The 20,482-nt window shown below is 41.0% G+C and overlaps 1 protein-coding gene and 1 pseudogene across 1 annotated transcript in view; both read left to right on the top strand.

Moving 5' to 3' along the window:
* The window catches only part of LOC145438243 (peroxisomal multifunctional enzyme type 2-like), a 364,670-nt gene that overhangs the window by 327,197 nt on the left and 16,991 nt on the right, over nucleotides 1–20,482 (top strand). Inside the window, exons 2-6 of the mRNA XM_080315627.1 lie at nucleotides 17,971–18,067; nucleotides 18,555–18,608; nucleotides 19,624–19,731; nucleotides 19,796–19,855; nucleotides 19,914–19,935. Coding sequence (XP_080171753.1) covers nucleotides 18,010–18,067; nucleotides 18,555–18,608; nucleotides 19,624–19,731; nucleotides 19,796–19,855; nucleotides 19,914–19,935 — 302 coding nt within the window. The 5' untranslated portion in view covers nucleotides 17,971–18,009. The remainder of the gene's footprint in view (nucleotides 1–17,970; nucleotides 18,068–18,554; nucleotides 18,609–19,623; nucleotides 19,732–19,795; nucleotides 19,856–19,913; nucleotides 19,936–20,482) is intronic.
* On the top strand, nucleotides 2,423–6,490 carry LOC145438005 (beta-1,4-galactosyltransferase 1-like; annotated as a pseudogene).

The raw sequence follows: 20,482 nt of genomic DNA, 5'->3' as shown, positions 1-20,482 counted from the left end.
GTTTCTGGCCTTTCGAAGTAGTTTTGTCTGAAAAAACTTTTTTGTCTAAAAAACTGACAAATTTTTACATGAAAAAACTTTATATTACCGAAATCTGGCCCTATGAAGAATTCCTGTAGTTACATTACGCATTATGATAGAAATAAAAGTTTTTGTAGTACAACGAAAGATACTTTCGTACATTCTCTGGTAGAAAGTGTCTGTCCTTACAAAGTAGCTTGCCAAGAATGGAGAAAGAACGTTGAACAGCAGCAGTTGTTGGCTGACAACACTGAAGTTGCGGTTCACTGCTGGTGACACACCGTGCTGCTTCATTCTGACAGTGCTGTCTACTTCCCAATTTTTTATCATGCGCTTCTCGATATAAGAACCATGCAATGCCCTCGCAGTCTTGCTTCGGTAAGGATATTGTGGCACGTTGACCATAACACCATGTCGACCAGTTTATTTCATTTGACCATTTATGATTCACAATGAGCAGACAATGGGCCGTCTACAACCGTAGGCCTATAAAGTAGGCTACAAGCTGTAAAATGTCAAATTATAAGTTCATCGACTGTGCAAAACCTACGATACAAACGAAACGCAGGTTGCAAAAAGTTTTAATTTTGTAAACAATTTTGACATTTTTTGACCTAACGCTACAATCTTGACCTAATTTTGACTTTTTTAGGCATGCCAAAAATAATTGCCCTAGTAATAAGACGTATGATAAATAGTCAAAATTCAGTTGGTGCCATTCGTAACATTAGTCACACTGATAATACCTGAACACTTTTATTCAACTTTTTATAGTCTATCATACCACGGGGTATTGTGGTGTTGCCGAAAGAACCACCGGAACCCAAGAGAAACCATGCACAACGGAACATAAATATTATATTCGGCTGTATCAGGCGTAGAACAAACTCTCCTGCGGCGCTGGAATACTGGCTCATGTTTTCGCCCGTTCGCCCTGACAGAAATGAGTAAATTTATTATCCACAAACAGAAGTGCTTGATATTTCAAGCAAAAGTATTCAAAATATGTATAATTTACGACAACGCGAGGTTCTTCTCGGTTTTTTGTTCACTTTACATCTTCACAGCAAGTATAGGGCTGGGCAAAATCGAGTATATGAATGATTCGATTCTGAATCACGTATTCTGCTTCGAGTCAAGTAGAGTATTCGAGTAGCAGTCATTATGACGCCATAACAGAATGTAATATGTCAAAATTCAAATATATACTTTTCATCCCACCACAGAGAATATAAAGCTTCTTATTATGGAATGTGACGGACACTGTTATCCATCACATTAAAGATACTTTCGTATTTTTCGACCATACCTATTTCCTTGCACTTTGTGGCAATGATGTGGGATGATCATGATTTCAGAAATGTGTTATTTTCAGTATCGTTCGTAGTTTTGTACTATATGTCGCGTATGCTGCGATACGGCCAATCAAGGTTTCAGGGCAATGGAAAATAGTATCGAAACCATAATTCTCGTTGATAAATTAACTTTCAATGACGAGGAGCATAAAATTTCAGTACTCGAAAAAATCGTCTTGTAATACTTGACTCGAATCATTAAAATTAATGCTCGATTCGGATTATAGTACTCGAATCATTGTGCCCAGCCCTAACAGCGAGTGATAATCTGACATTCCAGGATAATGTTCACGTTCACAGGTTAGGACATACCAAGGTTCGCATGCAAACGTTAACTGACTGCTCGCACCATCACTAATTATATTACCCATTGAATATGCACATTCGTTCAGGTCGGTAGTCACTATACTGTAAAGAGCACACATTTTACATCGACTTCAGAATTCCGATACCTAAGTGTCGGAGGTTTACCTAGGCTCCTCCTCGCCACCTCATCCGCGTAAGCGGTGTCTTACAAAAAGCCTAGAGGTGGGCCGTGCTATAAGTCGGCAGTTACGGGAAATAATGAACAATATCGGCCTGGTGTAAATGACCATAGTAGTCGATAAACACCATGAATACCACAAAACAAACAAACAAACAAACACAATTTACATTCTGGCTCAGATAATATACCTAGTGCGCTTTCTAACCCGAGCACATAGAACTACATACGATGTCCGAGGTCGACTCCAAAATTCCTACCTAAGTGTCGCAGATTTATCTAGGCTCCTCCTTGCCATCTCATCCGTTTAAACGGTGTCTTATAAAAGCCTAGAAGTGGGTCGTGGTACAAGTCGGCGTCTACGGAATAAGAAATGAAGAAAATTGGCCCGGTGTAAAGGGAGAAAGAGAGAGAGAGAGAGAGAGAGAGAAAGGGGGAGAGAGAGAGGAAGAGAGTGAGAGAGAGAGAGAGAACCATTATTCGTCTACATTACATATCAACATCACACAACAAAAATATAGCACAGTGAAATGCGGCATGCAAGGTAGATGGGAGGCTCGATATGACAGAGTCTTCAGAGACGAGCCACCCGGGACAGGACCAATCATCACAGTTGATAACTAATAAATAAAATATAAAAATAAAGGAACGAAAAGAAAAGCAACACACAGTGTCATTGAGCAATTCGAAACACAATGCATATACAATTTAGCTAGGGTTGCCATACATCCTCCTTTAGGAGGATTTGTCCTCCTATTTCACATTTTTGAAAATGTCCTTCGAGGACGCCTAAATGTCCTCCTTTTTGGCAATTCGTCCTGCTTTACACCTTTTACAGCTAAGATCATGGACAGATTCGTGTGAAAATGGGCATAAATGACGGTAAATTGCAAAGACGGACGTTCGAGCGGGTTCGATCGAAAGAAAAGACCTTTTTTTCGGGCAACTCACCATAGTTTACAGCAAAAATAGCTAGCGAAATCGGCTGTTTTCAGTCTTGATCACCTAACTTTTCTGATTTGGGAAAAGTGTCCTCTTTTCCCGATTCCAAAATGTGGTAACCCTAATTTCGCGGTAGTTAGATATCATAGAATGAGAACATTGTTTAATGACCATAGTGGTCGATAAACACCATGTTGAATACCACAAACAAACACATCTAGCTCATAGTCATGACACATTTCTACTGGGGGAGATAGCGTATCGGTGAGCGCCGGCGCTATCCAAGCAGCCGGCCCGTGTTCGATATCCCGCGTCGGAGGTTACTCTGGGCTCTGGGCTGGACAAAAAAGACTTTTTCTATATATGAAATTTCGGCCGCGATTTCGATGATCGGGAAATTCACAAATAAACTGCCAGGTCGATAATCACTTGACCACTGTAATTACATCAGTCCATTTATTTAAATAGATTCGGTATTTTGATTCAGAGACATATTGCTTAGTATAAGTGAGAGTAGAATGTGAAGACACAGCGTGGAAAGATCTTGCGATTCTAGCATCCGCGATTCAAGAGCAGTGTATACAAAGCAGCATGTCGCAGATTTGGAGATGGACACATTGGACAGTGTGGCGCATATGTATTCCCATTGGACTCACGCTCATCAGCCTTTCCTTCATCTTGCGATATACCCACTCAATAACGACACGTTTGGAAGACAGGACGTTAAGTTTCGTGGATCTTGAAAACTTCGCGCATAATATGGAATCGACAACTTGAGTACGGCAGTGCAACGTGAGAGTTTGAATTCTACAGAATTGATTCGAAATTCTTACATTTGCTCGTCAAGGCCAAAACGGCTGACTGGCAAATTAAATGCGCAAGGTGCAAACGTGGGCTGAAATTATTGAGCAAAACGCAGACATATCAACAGGTGGAAATACGTACCGCCGGATTGTATAGCCAGGAACAGAGTCGCTATCATTATTCCCTTGCGAAATCGAGACTCGCAACTCCGAGTTTTACTCTCGCATATGCACCCGATATGGAAGAGACAAGACATTCAATACCGAGTCTTCGTAATTACTCAAAGCGGAAATGGGATATTCAATCGCGCTTAACTTTTAAATGCCGACGTGGCCGAGGCGAGAAAAGATGCCGACTACGATTGTTACGTGTTCCATGACGTCGACTTACTTCTCGAGGATGACCGATGCTTGTATTGGTGTCACGAATCGAATCCTAAACTGGTTGCGTCCCTGGTAGATAAATTTTCGTATGTTCCGCTGTCATACCAGGCGAATTGCCGCATCGTGGAACAAGGCAATGGCTTTTTCGAAAAGACTATGCGGTCAATCTTATCGGGACCTGTTATCACTTCCTTCGGTGGAGTTTCCATGATGACTGCTGCACAGTTCGATGAAACAAATGGCTTCTCCAATCTATATTGGGGATGGGGCGGAGAAGATGATGATTTGTTCCTACGGCTGAGCGCCTTAGGATATACAGTAGACAATCCCTATGGTAAGAAGTGCTCATTTCGCATGATACGGCACGATCACGAGCGTACAAATGCGGAGAACGGAGGTAGGCATGCGTTGTTGCGACACGCGTCGAAGCGCATGCAAAATGAGGGATACAACACGTTGAGGTATCAGGTTGAATCCTGTAAGGAAGAGCGATTGTACACAAATATCACCGTGGATGTGGGTCATCCGTCAAAATTCATGACCGAATTCATTTCCAAAGCCACAGAGGCGTGGTTTAAGTGTTTCACAGAAGTGCCTTGGACAACATAAGCCATTGACACAATAACAATGAAACGCCGCATGTAGCAATATTTCATAGTTGCAATAGGGATAGGGTTGCATTTAAAACCAACATGTTTAAAACGCGGCCCTTGTCTAAAACATGTTTAATATTGTTTTTTTTTCATTTTGCAACCATGTGACGAATCCTTAATTGTGACGTCAGGCTGGATTGAAAATTGAAAATATAGGATAAATATTGCTCCTTCGGAGAAAGGGGCTTCCGACCGCTGTCATAAGCAAACCAAAAATATCTTAAAGCTGGACTACATCGATATGCAACATTTTTACGGTCGGCAGTCACCCCCATCAGAACACCCGTCACGTATACCACTGATCCATATCTACTTGTTATAACTGTTGGACCGACGACGAATTCGAGGGTTCCAGCCCATCCACATCGTATACGTCGACTATATGGCGGTGCATAGGTTCATACTGTGCTATGTTTTGTCGAAATTACATAATTGTGGCATAATAATACAACGTTTGGAAAAAAACAATTATTTTTAAAAATACATTTGTTTTAAAGACTGTTTCAAACATGTATTAAACAAAGTGATTTAAAACACCATTTGGTTTAGATGCAACCCTGCATAGGGCACTGTACGCTGGACCGTAGACGCGTATAAAAGGTGGATGAAAGAATATATTGATATATTCGATGTTCGTGAATATACGTCGGTGTTATTTCACTCTGATTTGTATACAGGACTATGAGTTGCTTTCGGATTTAAATCACGTGTTCAAGTTGACCAGCTGACTTGATGACCTGACTTTACTCCAGATTCACCCACTTTTAACGTCCGTATCACCTATTTCGCATCATTTCCTTACATGGAAATGCTGTAAAGGAGGACGAATTGCCAAAACGGCGGATATTTATGCGTCCTCGATTGACATTTTTAATTTCCTTATAAATGAGGACAAATCCTCCTAAAAGTGGATGTATATGGTAACCCTATATAATTGTACATGATAACTAGCGACGACTCATGGCAGGCCACGATGCTGAAGTACACGCTTTTGAACTTCTTAAACGTCACTTAATGTATCAACTGAAGCAATCAAATGCTATAATAATTCCACAAAATCAATATTTTCCGTCGCTTTGCCAACAATTTTGAAGAGGAATCGGCTAGGCCGCGGGCAGATGTATTCTTAGGAGTGAAATACCGGTTTCTATACTTGTGCTATATGTTATCTCAAATACAAGTTATACAGTAGGCTAGCCAACAGCGGATTTGGTTTTTATGATACAATAAGAGCTTCTTGGAGGTACAGAACTTCAATACACAATTGAATAGTATATTCATATCGAAATAAACCTGAATATTTTCTGCTGACACTCGTCAGGGGTAGGCTATTCGTCAGCAACTAGTATAGAATTGGAATTGTTGACTGTTGATGTACAATGTTCTTTCCAATTCTGCGTCATTTATGCAGATTTACAGTTGACCCTATATTAGGCTTACCATACGTCCTCTTTTAAGAGGATTTGTCCTCTTTTTTGACTTTTTTGAAAGTGTCCTCGGAGGACGCCCTTTTGTCCTCTTTTTTGAGATTTTGTCCTCTTTTTAAGGATTTAGAGCAGATTTAGAGCAAATTGCGAGTGATATGCCACATATTAGCACAGACGTGAAGCTCCGACGGGTGAAAAACGGTGAATTTAGCTCTGAGCGAAAAGATGACCTTTTTTTTTTTTTTTTTTTTTTTTAGTCATCCACTTGGCGATGCGGAGTAAAAAACGTTATTTTGAGTTCTGAGCGGAGAAGATGACCTTTTTTTTTTTTTTTTTTTTTTTTTTTTAGTCAACCGATCACAAAGTGGGAAGAAATTAACCGAATTTTGAGAATTTCACTCCGGTTCTGCAACTTGCAAATTTCTGAAAAAGTGTCCTCTTTTTTGATTTCCAAAATATGGTAAGCCTACCCTATATCCATTATCCTAGCTGTAGAAGCTCTAAAGAAGGACATTAAGGCGTCCTCGGAGGATTGTTTGTTCTAGCATTTGATTGCTCTAGCTCAGTTGTTCTCAACCTGTGGCACGTGTACCACTAGCGGTACGTGAAAGTCTTTTAAGTGGTAGGCTACGTGAGTAGATTCTTTTTTTTACCCAAGGGAGTTATTGGTTCGCGCAGCGTTGATTTTGAGTTTTATGAAGCCGTCGTCGCTGTGGATAGGGGCAATCCCACCAATGACGACCTGCGGGGAAGAGATCTAGCCGTAAAGCATATGGGATTCGTACCTAACCAAATTCCGCTTTAATATATTTGACCACAAGAATTCCAAATGGATCAGCTGCAGAAATCACATACCGCGCATTAAAATGGGCGGTTTGGTTCGGTGGAGACATTTTTGACCGCCTTCGGCGCGCGTAACTCATGTAGGTGGTACGCGAGCACGCTGCGTAAAACCTCGAAATGGTACGCGGATGTAAAAGGTTGGGAACCACTGCTCTAGTTGATACATTACGCGGCGTTTAAATATTTTAAAAGCTATGTACTTCAGCATCGTGGCATAATATAGCCTGATTCGTCGCTATACATTAATATATTACTTACGGTTGGAATTAGCAATATGAAGTCACGTAACGTCATAGCTTCACGTTCGCGTTCACACAGAACCTTTCAAAAAGGTTCGTGTTCGCAAGAACCAGAATCTTTCAGGGGTTCTCACCATCCCAACTATTTACGTTGCCCCTCGCTGCACATACACTGGATAAATCATCGTTCATAGAACATAAATCAAATCATAATTCCTCCGTGGAGATTCGGAGGATCATAAAACCAGGAAAGCGAGTCCAATTTTGACATGGCTGGGGTTTTAGATGTTGCTTACAAGAGATGTGTTATCGTAGAGAAATCTGTAATGGGTTTAAGAGCCGGTGGACCTTTAACAAAGACATTTTTAGACAATGTTTTAGTTGAGTTTGACATGACCATTGAGTCCAACGCAGATGCAGGAACTGACTTTGACGGTCTAACTCAGTGGTTCCCAACCTGGGGAGCGCCCCCCTTGGGAGGGGGGGGCTTGAAAGCATCTGAGGCGGGCGCGAAGAAGCGGTCAACTGAAAAATTTTGGTGTAGGTTGCGGACGAGATCTCGCGTGAACAATGTGAAACCCGCAGCCAGATCCGACTATAAAATATTACGGATTTCACGGCATTTCTTCGTTACTCTACACCGGGGATGTTAAATTAGCATTATCACGTAGCCTTGCGTGTCTTTCCAACCAGTGGATTGTAAATTACGCTACACTTCATTTACTCGCTGCGAGTATAATGATCCATATTGCGACGATCGATGGCCAAAAATGTGCAATGTGCGATTGTACTTTCACCGTCGCTGGGCACGACATCTTATATAGTTCTTTGTGTTCGGTCCAGCGTTAGAAAGTACACTTGGTGTATTATCTAGGCAATTACACCAATGGTGGTGGTTCGAATCCGGTATCGGACTAATTACTATGTGTCGGAGGTTCTATGGGCTCCTCATCGCCGACCTCACTGCTAAGCAGTGACTTGAAAAGCCCAACTACAGCGAGCCGAGCTATAATTCGGTAGCAACAGAAACGATGATCAACTGATGAAGCGTGCCTGAAAGAGATTGAGAGAGTGCAAGAAGAATGAAAAAGTGCAGCAAAGAAACGATGATAAAGCGAGCGTGAGACAGTGGAAGAACTTCAAAGACCCGAAAAAATGAAATTCATTGTACTGTCCGTGTAATTCTAATGTCGTGGAGCACAAAGCCTTAACCTAGATAAAAGCACCAATGTTGTGTCCTATGATAATAATAATAATCTAGGCAATAATGTGAAATACAGTGCAGTGACGATCGATCAGATTGAATGTACATGTACAAGTAGGTCAACATATTCGATGGGTAATAATTAGGGCAAGTTTTTGCAACTTTTGCAACTTTTTTTACAGCTTCCGACAGCTTTCTAGATACTCAGAATCTATGTAGGCCTACTATGATGTTTTAAGCTGATTGGAGAGATTTTATGGCGTAACTTTTTGCAACTTTTCTCTATTTTTCATGCCAATTTTTACTGCAACTTTATCAACTATAGCGTTATAGTGTAAAGGAGTGATTTGAAAACATACTGTAAACAGTGATTCCCAACCGCGGCCCTGAGTGCCGCATGTGGCCCCCAGCTAGCCTTCTTGCAGCCCCCACAAAAATGTTGAGAAATCGATTTATGAAAAAAATACATTTATAAAATACTCTTGCTTGGCTTGGAGTCTGGAGTTTTCAATTAGGATTGCAGGAAAGTTGTGAGTAGACTGCTAAGATTACGTCACTGCTGTTTCAATGCAATGTGCCCTAACTTTCCAGTTGAACAGAATGTATAGATATAGGTATTGACAGGACCGTAACTGCCGCACCCTAAGCCCCCCCCCCCCAATTGGGGGGAGCGAGTTCGAAAGGGGCCCAAAATTATTTAGTGAATTTAGCATAAATTATTTTATGAAATTTTATGCAACTTTTTCAAAGATTTTTCGGGCTGCGAGCGATTTCAAGTTTCCATGTACCTTAATTATTGGGTACTCTTCGACCAAGATAAAATATACGCAAGATTTATAGTAGTGGGCATATCGGCGTTATCCATTACCGCGCCACGACGCACGAAGACATAAAGTTTTGGGCCATGTAGCATGCGACTCCAAGAAGTGTGCCAGAACGATCGGCAGCGAGAAACCTTGGCCGAAAAGGACTGCCCTTACGCTGACCGACAACTTCGTTATGTATATTCAAAATACATATAGGTAGAATTGACCATAGGCGCCTAAATGACTGGCGCCGAATGTTCCTGTCTTGGCAATCTGAACGTCACGAGACAAATAAGCTACCATCCCGCAGGGAAGAATTATATGCCAGTGAAGAACTACCAATTTGAAATCGTGTGCATCTTTTAGTTTAGTACGTTTGGGCGATTCTATATTTTTTTGACATAGCAGACTGGAGGTCACGAAATAACAAATAACATCATGTAACGAAGTCGTACCAACGGGTCAGCCCGTCCGAATATGTTTAATTATTATTTACGGGCCCATACAGTTTCCAAAACACCTCACTCAGCTCTACCGGTAAATGATTACGTATGAGCAGAGAGGACAAGTAATTGATAGCAATATATATGCAATTCCTGATCTTATTAACCTATTTTATTTTGAATTATCGAAAATTTTCGCGCTCCACGCTGGCTCACTGAACGGGGATCCTGATTTCGTGGCAGAAGCGAACAACGGCACGGGGGTTCGGTTTATCACCCTATAGGAGTTCAAGACCTAAGTGTTTTGGGGGGCCTGACAAAGTGCTGTTTCGTTCCTGTCAACGGGTATACGCCCGAAGATGTTAAATTATTATTGAGTGTCCCTACCTTTTCAAACACAACTCACTCGGCACAACCGGTCAATCTGAATACGTGAGCAGAGAGAGGATAAAAATTGATACCAATATATATGCAATTCCCGATTATATTGACCGATTCAATCATGAATTAGAGAAATTTTTCGCGCTTCGCGCGATTTGTCGAGATAAGCTGCCTAAAACGGACACCCGATTTAGATGATAAATAGCGGTGAAGAGCCATCTAGCCTAAGGGGTCTGGGGGCTTCGAAGTTCGGTTTATCACCCTATGGGGGGCCCAAGAGAAACGTTTTTTTGCGGGGGGCAGGCTGACGAAGTGCTGTTACGGCCCTGGTTATTGATAACTAATTTACGGATAGATGAGCAACCAGTGACTCACGATTGAATACGCCGAAATGTGTACTGCTTAGCCAGCAAAAAGCAACATAATTGGTATTCCTATAGCTCGCGACCCAAGCGTCCGGCTAATTTGAGATGTCGGTGTTTATCGAAAGCAAGTGTGACACTGATTCCAAAAATGCGAATTGGAATCTCGCCAGGGCAATAAAATTACTCCGAAATAGCCAGCAAAGGTTGATTGTTCTGAACAACGGGAGCGCGGCAACACAATGGCCAATGGCGTCAAGCGAACGATCGGAACAATGCCAATTTTCATATTTTGGTGACTATTTCGGGTTGCTTTCATTGCCCTGATATTCGTGCGGCCCCAGCCGTACTCTGAAATTCTAAATTTGGCCCTGCCACCGAAGAAGGTTGGGAACCACTGCTGTAAACTATTTCTAGTATGGTTCTATTCTCTTTGATTTGCAAAACAAAGAGCTACATGATGGGTTAGCTGCATCTCACTGTTATCTATGTTCAACTAGCCCTGCCAAGCAAAACCGTGCCTTAACAATATGTAATTGGATCGCTTTAATAATTCTGTCGTTTAAATTTGAAATAGTTTCACATTTCACGAGCGCCCAGGCGAGACCACCGAAAATTATATTTTCACTTTTTTCACCTTCTTAAAGTCACCGAGAGTGAGTTTTCTGTAACGCCTTGGATCAAGTTTGCAGACGTAAGGGGTTTGGGGTGTGTTATTTGACTTGTTTTAGGGGGAGTGGGTTATCGCTATGCTGTTTGGATTTTGGGGAAAGATTATTCCCGCATGGCGTAATTTTCTTGCCATGTGCTGGAAAATGTGATTTTTGGCGGTTTCGCCAGACCGTGCGTTAAATGGCAATGAAGTAGCAAATTTGAACCTTTAAATCTCACACCACATTAATTCAACAAAAATTATGAATGCAACTTTTGTTAAAATTATATGCAGTTTTCTCGCGATTTTAGTGCAACAAAAACTTTCCCTAGTGATAATCAGTGATGGTGTGAGTGCGGTTCGCGTTTCCATGTGAAGCTTGGTAGGTTTTTTTTGTGGGATTCATGGTGTTTGTCGACAACCATATAGTCAATTGGTCATTTAAACCAGGCCGATATTCTTCAGTTTTATTCCGTTGCTGCCGACGTGTATCATCATGGCCCCCTTATAGGCTTGTTACCAGACACAGCCTACGCGGATGAGACGGCGAGGAGGGGCCGAGATAAAACTGCAACATTTAGGTAGGAATTCTGAAGTCGGCCTCGGCCGGACTCGAACCCGCAAGCGATTGGGGTTGCAGCTGTGGATTATACCGCTACGCTACCTCGCCACTTCAACCTTGGTATAGGTTCTAACCATGTGATTATTATCCTGGACTGTCAGATTAGTATCATTCGCTGTGTCACAGTGGCAATAAAAATCAAAGTCATCACCAAATTAATATGGACCTTGCGTTGTTGTAAATTGCACTGACTTCCGAGACTGTTGCTTGAAATATCAAGCTCTTCTGTTAGTAGGTAATAAAATGAGTTATTTTTGTCACCAGAGTGAAGGGGCGCCAGCATGACCCAATATTACCGCGCCGTGGGAGGGTTTCTTCTACGCCTAATACAGCCTAATATAATATTTATGTTGTGCTGGTTGTTCCTATGGATTCCAATGATTTTTTCGGGAACCCCACAAGACCGGGTCTGACGAAACGTTGCCAACGAGTTTCTCGTATAAGTTTATGAAATTGAATTTTTAGAACTAGAACATAAATTTTTATTTTATTGGCTATTCCTTGAAAATGTTTAGTTTTCTATAAGAACGATACATAACAAATTTGGCTAAATTCCATTGCGTAAAAGCAAAGTTATTGGGGTACGAAATTTTGCATTTGAAAGGCAATTTGTTCGGTTTATGGTTTATGGTGGGAACACCAGCGCGTCCTCTTCTTCCAACTACCGCATGTTCGGCCAGAAGTATACAATAAATCCCATCGGTCTATCAAGTATGCCGGACAACAGCTGTGGAACAGTATTCTATCGTCTATCCGACAGTCATCGAATAAGTCCATTGTCCACATTGAAGTCGAAATACAAGCACCTTCTACTGAATGAATACTATAGTCAGGTCTCGAGATCACGGATTTTTTCCCTAAAAAACTGGAAGACTGTGATCTAAAAAATCAAAACTTTGACATTTTTATACTTTAAAAATCTTAATTTTGACTATATTTGAGATAAAGTATGCAAATTTGGTGTTTTCCCACATAATGTTAAAATTATTCGACTTATCTTCATTTTTGGTTAAAACTGCCTGTTATTACGAGGTAGTTTGGCCTGAAACAAACTAAAAAACTGCCAAATTTCACACGAAAAAACATTATTTGAACGAAATATGGCCCTATGAAGAATTCCAGTAGTTTACGCCGTATGGTAGAAATAATTGAAAAAATTTGTAGTACAACAAAAGATACTTTCTTACATTCTCGAGTAGAAAGTGTCTGTCCTTACTAAGTAGCTTGCAAAGAATGAAGAACAGATGTTCAAGAGCAGAAGTTGCTGGCTTACAACACTGAAGTTGTGCGTACACGGCTGGTGAAATATACCGTGTTGCTTCATTCTGGCAATGGTGTCTACTAGGGATGGATGGTGTGAACGTGAGGTTCACGTTCGCGTTCTGTGTGTGAACCTCAGAAATTTAGAGGTTCACGTTCACAAACGTACCTTGGTAGGTTCTAGACTGTGAACCTTTTATATATATTACCATTTTTCACGTCAATATAACATCCTCAGGTGAAAGTCTTTGCATTTCAACTTCGCACCATTCTACGCATGGCGCTGGCAACATAAAAATAAACATCATCAAACGGGCATGCACGCGCCAATCTCAGATATTTTACTTGTTTTGATATAAAAGTAGCCATCTTTCCGTTTGTGAATATTTAGTGACTCTGTGCTGTGAGTTTACCGGTAATCACACAACACCAAGAGCGAAATACACTACATGTAGCATGTGCAATTGTGCATGGTAATTGGCGAACGATTCTTATTCAACCAATCAATGAATGTTGTTGTCTAATGTAAAAATCTAGCATGCGTATCGGGTCAATCTTGATTTCATATGCTTGTTGTATCATAAATAAGACCAATCCGTGCGATTGGAGTGTTGGCTACTGCTGTATTAGTTTTTAATAGGGTAATATCGGTAGCAAGTACAGAAATCCGTTTTACACTCCGCTCAATATCAAGCAATAGCTATACTCAGACGCCGAATACATTGTACGGCCTGGCCTAGACGGTCGAGGTGTATATTTCCTCGTAAGTCCTCGTCGAAATTGTTGACAAAGCGACGATAGATATTGATTTCATGGGACTATTATATCATTTGATTGCCCCAGTTGATACATTTGGCGTCGTTTAAAACGTCAATATGTACTTCAGAATTGTGGCATTGTGGTCAATAATATAAACAGTCACTTCACCGAAATGTACGGCTGGAATCAGCAATATGACGTCACGTGACGTCATGAGGTTCACGTTCGCGTTCACACAGAACCTTTCAAAAAGGTTCGCGTTCACACGAGCCTGAAACCTTTCAGAGGTTCACACCATCCCTACGTCTATTATACATCACAGTTTTTCATCATGCGCTTCTGGATATAAGAACCATGCCCAGTGCCCACGCAGTCTTGCTTCAGTTGGGATATTGCGGTACGTTGAACATAACACCATGTCAACCTATGTTTCATTTGAATGTTTATGATTCATAATGAGCAGACAATGGGCCGTCTACAACGGTTGGCCTATAAAGTAGGCTACAAGCTGTAAAATGTCAAATGATAAGTTCACCGAACGTGCAAAATCTACGATTCAAACGAAATGCAGGTTGCAAAAAAGTTTTTAACTTTGTAAAAAAATTTGACATTTTTTGACCTAATTTTGACTTTTTTTTGACATGTCAAAAAAAATCACCCTACTTATCATGTACTGCGCATGCCTCTTCATTATCATCGTCTAGGCCAGGGGTGGGCAACCTGCGGCCGTTGAGCGGAATTTGTGCGGCCGTCGACACATAATTCAATTTTAGTATGTGTTGGCGGCCGTCGACATGCAATTTGAAATTACGAATTCACTCCCGAATGTTTGAGCGATTTTGATTAATCTTGAAATTTTCTTCGCGCTCTGCGCTATTCAGTACTTCATTTTTCGATTTTATTATAGTAGTGCCCGTTGCAATTTGAGCCGGAATCGGAATCGGAATTGTATGCTCCTCACGAAATACATTTGTTTCTGGGTAATATCCATTCTCGGTGGCGTCCATTCTTGGTAGTTTCCCTTTTCGCTAATGGCCATTCTCGGTGGCGTCCATTCTCAGTAATGTCCAATCTCGGTGGTGTCCATTCTCGGTAATGTCCATTCTCGGCAGTATCTATTTTCGGTAACAAACAAACAAAACAAGTGCTGTTACGGTCCAGGTTGTAACTAAGTCACGGCGGAGTCACGAATTTTAGCGTTTTACCAGAGTCAACTCAAGTCTTGTTAATTTTATCACCAAGTCAATCCGAATCAGAGTATTTCTACAAAAGGTCGCGTCCATGTACTATTCAAGTCACCATTTTCGGTCGCGAATCATCTACAGGTTAACGAATAAGATTTGAACTTGAATATGTAAACAGTTACTATTCAATTGATATAAATTAGACTGATATAGTTTATATAATACTCGCCTGGCTTAAATTGTATCGTATTGATATGTAGGTGTATTGTGCATTGCATCATATCAAATTGTTTCTACTTTCCGAGGATCCATATTCTATCATCTATTTGGCTGACGGTTACCGCCTTATTCTTAGCAGTTCTACGTATATGTGAGCCATATACACTATACAGCGATATCGATATTCTTCAATAAATTTAAAAAAAACTGCTCAATCTGCAACTTGCAAAAGGCGTTATTGCCTTGAATCATGCCTCGCACTCCGAAAACTTTATGTGACTTGACGTGAATCGAATCACCTTCAAAAATCAAGTCTTTATTTGACTTGACTTGACTTGATTTGACTCGCAACGACCCGATATGACTTGTGATTTGAAGGTAATTAGTTGATCTCAACACTGTTTTAGGGGCCCGCGAATCTGGGTAAATGTCAAAATACCAGCCAAAGAAAAAGTTCGGCCGGTCCAACTATAGAAATTCAACATGGAACGGCGACGACCGATTTGGCAGCTTCGTCCCGCTTCGCTGAGGCTGGAGTGGAGAATTGTTTTGCGTAAACGACTGTAGGATTTCTGGCAATCCAAAAGCTATCTTCCCGAGCACAGAAATTACTGAATCTGGTCTTGATCGAAAGCTACTGTTGCACCGATTCCGAAAATATAAATTGAAATATTGATCAGGCACTGATCAACCTAGAATCTGTCCTCCAAGGCTGAAATATCAGCATTGTTCAGAACAATCGGGTAACCGCAACACAATGGCCATAACAGTGACCATAGCGACTCTCCGATTGTTCGAACAATGCCGATATTTCAGATTGTAGGACGGATTCTAGGTGGATCAATGCCTGATCATTATTTTAATTTATATTTTCGGAATCGGTGCAGCAGTAGCTTTCGATCAAGACCAGATTCAATAATTTCTGCGCTCGGGAAGATAGCTTTTGGATTGCAGAAATCCTACAGTCGCTTACGCAAAACAATTCCCCACTCCAGCCTCGGTGAAGCGGAACGAAGCTGCAAAATCGGTCGTTGCCGTTCCATGTTTAATTTCTGTAGTCCAACTGATATATATTCTATCTCTGACGTCATCAATCGGCTGGGTGAATATCCGTTCCGCTAAGCTGCAAGAGCAGGATCAACATTTTTTTATTGCAGCAATCGTTGCGTTGCGACGTTGCGTTAGCATTGGGATGATAGTCGATCAGGATGGGATATTAGCGTATTTGGTTCCGAAGCATGTAGAAACATTGACAAGGAAGGGAGCGAGATGCAGAACTATATTGTGTAACTAGATAATTGCTACGGAGATTCATACTTGTGATGTGTCACGTACCCTGTCCTTCGGCCTTGTAGTCATCAAAATGTGGATTCCTTATTGACATTTTCAGTTTGAAATTGTGTTACCGTGCAATCCGGATGTTATAAAAATATTGTCATACCACGATACAGCAGAATGGGAAATAGAAGGTATGGCGTAGCGTGATGTGCTTCTAAAGTTCTGATAAATTCAAGATAATGATATGATCAATCAATCAATCAGTTTATTAATATTTTCATCATTTCAAAATATCAAGACTGCGATGCAATGAAAAGATAGGAAGGTGTCGAAACAACTTGGAGTAGCCATTAAGATCAGACACCCACCTTAGCCTAGGCGAAGTAAAGAAGAGGCATGCGCACAGAATGAAAAGTAATGTAGAGAAAATAAGACGCAAGGGACAAAATAATGTGGCGGAGGGTGAGGTTGATGTTAGGTCGTGGTCCTTTAATCCTGAAGGCTGGCTAGTATTCATTTAGAAGAAATTGCTTGTATTTCGACTTGAATGCGGGTGCGGACATATGCTCGACGGCTGTCGGATAGCTGGCTAGATGCTGTTCCACAATTGGGGTCCGGCATACTTGATAGAGCTATGCGTCTTTTTGTATAACGTCCTGATCATATTGTAGCTGTTCTTCGTTGACGCACATGTGGTGTACTTGTGCGCGTTTGACTCGGAGGTGAAGTAGTCGTTGAAATTTGGGCACTTCTTCGTTATTCCCCACACATGATCCCCATGACACCAATAAATGTTTCCCCATGAACATAAACAGAAAAATTTATAAACGTCAAAATGAATTGTTTTTCGCGTTGGGGAGGGACAGGCGGATATTAGGGATGTGGGAGGGGGTATTAGGAGGGGTTAGGGTTAGGATATCCTAAGATTAGGTTTGGGGATATTAGGGTGGGTTAGGGATATCAGGGTGGGTTAGGGTCAAGGTTGGGGTTATGATATCCTAAGATTAGGGATGGGGGAGGAGATATTAGGGTTAGGATATCCTAAGATAAGGGTTGGGGATATTAGGGTCAAGGATGGGGTAAGTATATCCTAAGATTAGTGTTGGGGTTGAAGATTACAATATTCCAAACCCTAATCTTGGGATACCTGACCCGAAATTGAACCCTAATCTCGGGATATCGTACCTCAACCTTGACCCTAACCTACCCTAGCACCCTCACCCGCAACCCTAATCTTAGGATATCCTAACCCACCCTAATAACCCCTTCCGCAACCCTAATCTTAGGATATCCCAACCTTGACCCTAACCTACCCTAATACTCCCTTCCCCGACCCCAATATTCCCTTCCCACGACCCTAATATCTCCCACCCGACCCTAATATTGCCTTCCCCGACCCTAATATTCCCCTAGCCCTAATCCCAGCACGAAAAACAATTTATTTTGACGTTTATAAATTTTCACATGTTCATGAGAATCATTTATTGGTTTCATGGTGATTATATTCTGGATGTGTGGGGAATACCGAAGAAGTGCCGAAATTTGAGGGACATTGACCACAATGGAACTGATACATAAACTTGGCAATTTCTAGCTTCCTCAATATCTTCTATGATAATACAATACTTAAAGTGGATTGACGTCTGCAGATTCTGGTATTAAGTAGGTAACCATAATTGAATACAAACATGTCCAGCGAGCTGCGTTTCGATGGCAAAGTGGTAATTGTAACTGGAGCGGGTGGAGGTATGTATTAGGGTACACCGGTACAGCTAGATTGTATTCTTTTGCTGGTTAATTTATCGTTGCTTTTACATTATTGATTGCATTTTGCTGTACAGTACCATAATATAATAACCCTCCAAAGGCCATTATTTCATATGAACTGACCACTGACTGGAAGGTATCCTTTGGCTGCATAATCCAATTACAGCCGTTACTATAGGATTTCTGTAGTGTTCAACAATATCGCCTATATCAAAGTCTTATTATGATAGCATTGGGCTAGAGCCTGGAGGCAGTTGTTGATGTTCTCATTCTAGAAGTAGCAAGTTAGTTGATGCAAATGAGCTTCAAACTTATTTGGTACTGTATTCACTTTTAGGTATTATCCCATCTAAATGTAATCTTATTATTGTATCGTGGTCAGATGAAATCCAATCGGTTCCTAGTCTGTGTATCTGTTTTAACCACTCTTTCGACAATTCAACTCGAAGCATTTTTCACTTTACAGGTCTAGGTCGAGAATATGCTCTGGCATTTGCAGAACGAGGGGCATCAGTCGTAGGTAAGAAGTAAGATAATTTCAAGTTACCAGATATAAATTTGATTATTGCGCAGCTATAGCTACTCACCATGAAATTTTGGATGCCAGTGATGAAGTATCGGGATAGGCCATTGGCCTCGGATTTTTGGATCGTTATGTGAATCTGCAAAGCAGTAGATATCATGAATTCAAGGTCATAATTTTGAAAAGTCATAACGTCACATTTAATAGTTGCACAAAATGCATAGTAACTTGAAAATTGAAGAGACGTAGCAAGAGGCATGTTACAGATTGTTTGGCTCATCATGTCTAAAGCGTCTCAAATTTAGTTTTTTGCAAACGGCTGTAGTGATACATACGCCCACAACCAATGTTCCTTCCAATTTTTGACGAGTCTGCGCACACTCACCAACTCACTGCGCAGACCCTTGGACAACAGTGCGCAACGACTAAAAAAAGGTCATCACTTCGGATTTTCTGTGCGCAACTTAGATTTTCTGTGCGCAGAGACCGTGTCAGCACTGCGCATTTGCGCACTTGCGCATCTTAGAGGGAACATTGCCCACAACATAATTTTTTTGCTAAATTCAACATGTTATATATAACAATAGATGATTATCAAAATATATACATCTGGCCTGGCCCACAGAGGTTAAACTGGTCACTAAGTTATTGGACTTGAAGCATTACCTCAAAATTGTGCTCTTGAAAGCTCAAATAGTGAGTGTCATCTCAGACATTTTCTGAGGGGAGGTTGAACCATGAGCTATTGAGAATGCTGTGATTTAGATATTTTGGCCGATAAGCAATTGCTACAAGTTCCGGACGCTTCGATAATGCGGTATGTTTGATAACTGTATGAAAAGTTTCTATTTCAAACCATCGCGTCATCATTATACTATCGAGATGTAAGTTTAAGTGGTCTTAAAACAAAAATGCTTGGATGAAAATAGACACATTACTGACTATCACTATCCATCAAGCAATACAGTACTGTACTGCACTGCAGTTATTGTGATGTTACTCTGCCTTGCAGTCAATGACCTGGGTTCGTCTCGAGCGGGCGAAGGCAAAAGTAGCAATTTCGCCGACAAAGTTGTTCAAGAGATCAGGGGCAAAGGCGGAAAAGCTGTTGCAAATTATGGTTCGACCCAAGCCACTTCATTGATTCATTTACATCCATGTTTACCTATATTGTCCTACTGCAGACTCGGTGGAAGATGGAGAAAAAGTGGTGCAGACTGCGTTAGATCATTTCGGGAGAGTGGGTATGTACTTTTGAGATCTTCACACTGCTACGTTTTGATAATTTGCGAATCCTTTCAGATATTGTGATCAACAATGCAGGGTAAGATTTCCATTTCTGTGTTACTGGTTGGTTAAGTACTATTGCTCTAAATTCGTGAAACCCATGCATTTTGTGGAAAATCCTAGGGGAGAGGAGGCTAGGATGAGACACTTTTCTGATAATTCAATGCCACTCAAAGAGTAATGCCTTATGAGGATTAATTGTGGTACCAATGGAAAGCCTGTGATCTGTACTATTTATGGCGATGGCTTTAGTTGTATTGAACAGCATACTGATGGATTTCTTGGCCCTCAAAAATCCTTGCTCAAATGTCTCAACTTAACCCCAGATGAGGGTAAGATGAGACACACCGTGTTCAAGATGAGACACCGAACAATTCATGCTCATTACACCACCAATTCATCCCAAATAAAAATTCAACTAGCAACATCGTGAATAAAATATAATAATCATGAAATAATTCACTTTTAAAAAGAATTTGTACATCATATACAAATTTAAATGACATCGAAAACCGACAACATCAATGAGAGTTTCGTTATTATTGTGTCTTGTAATGTCACATCTGGTAAACTGCTAGATAAAT

Source organism: Botryllus schlosseri, chromosome 4, assembly GCF_051294905.1.
Source record: "Botryllus schlosseri isolate E-star chromosome 4, Bs_hap1, whole genome shotgun sequence".
Lineage (NCBI taxonomy): Eukaryota > Metazoa > Chordata > Ascidiacea > Stolidobranchia > Styelidae > Botryllus > Botryllus schlosseri.
Note: the sequence above shows the minus strand (reverse complement) of the source record. Positions and strands in the feature narration are given on the sequence as shown.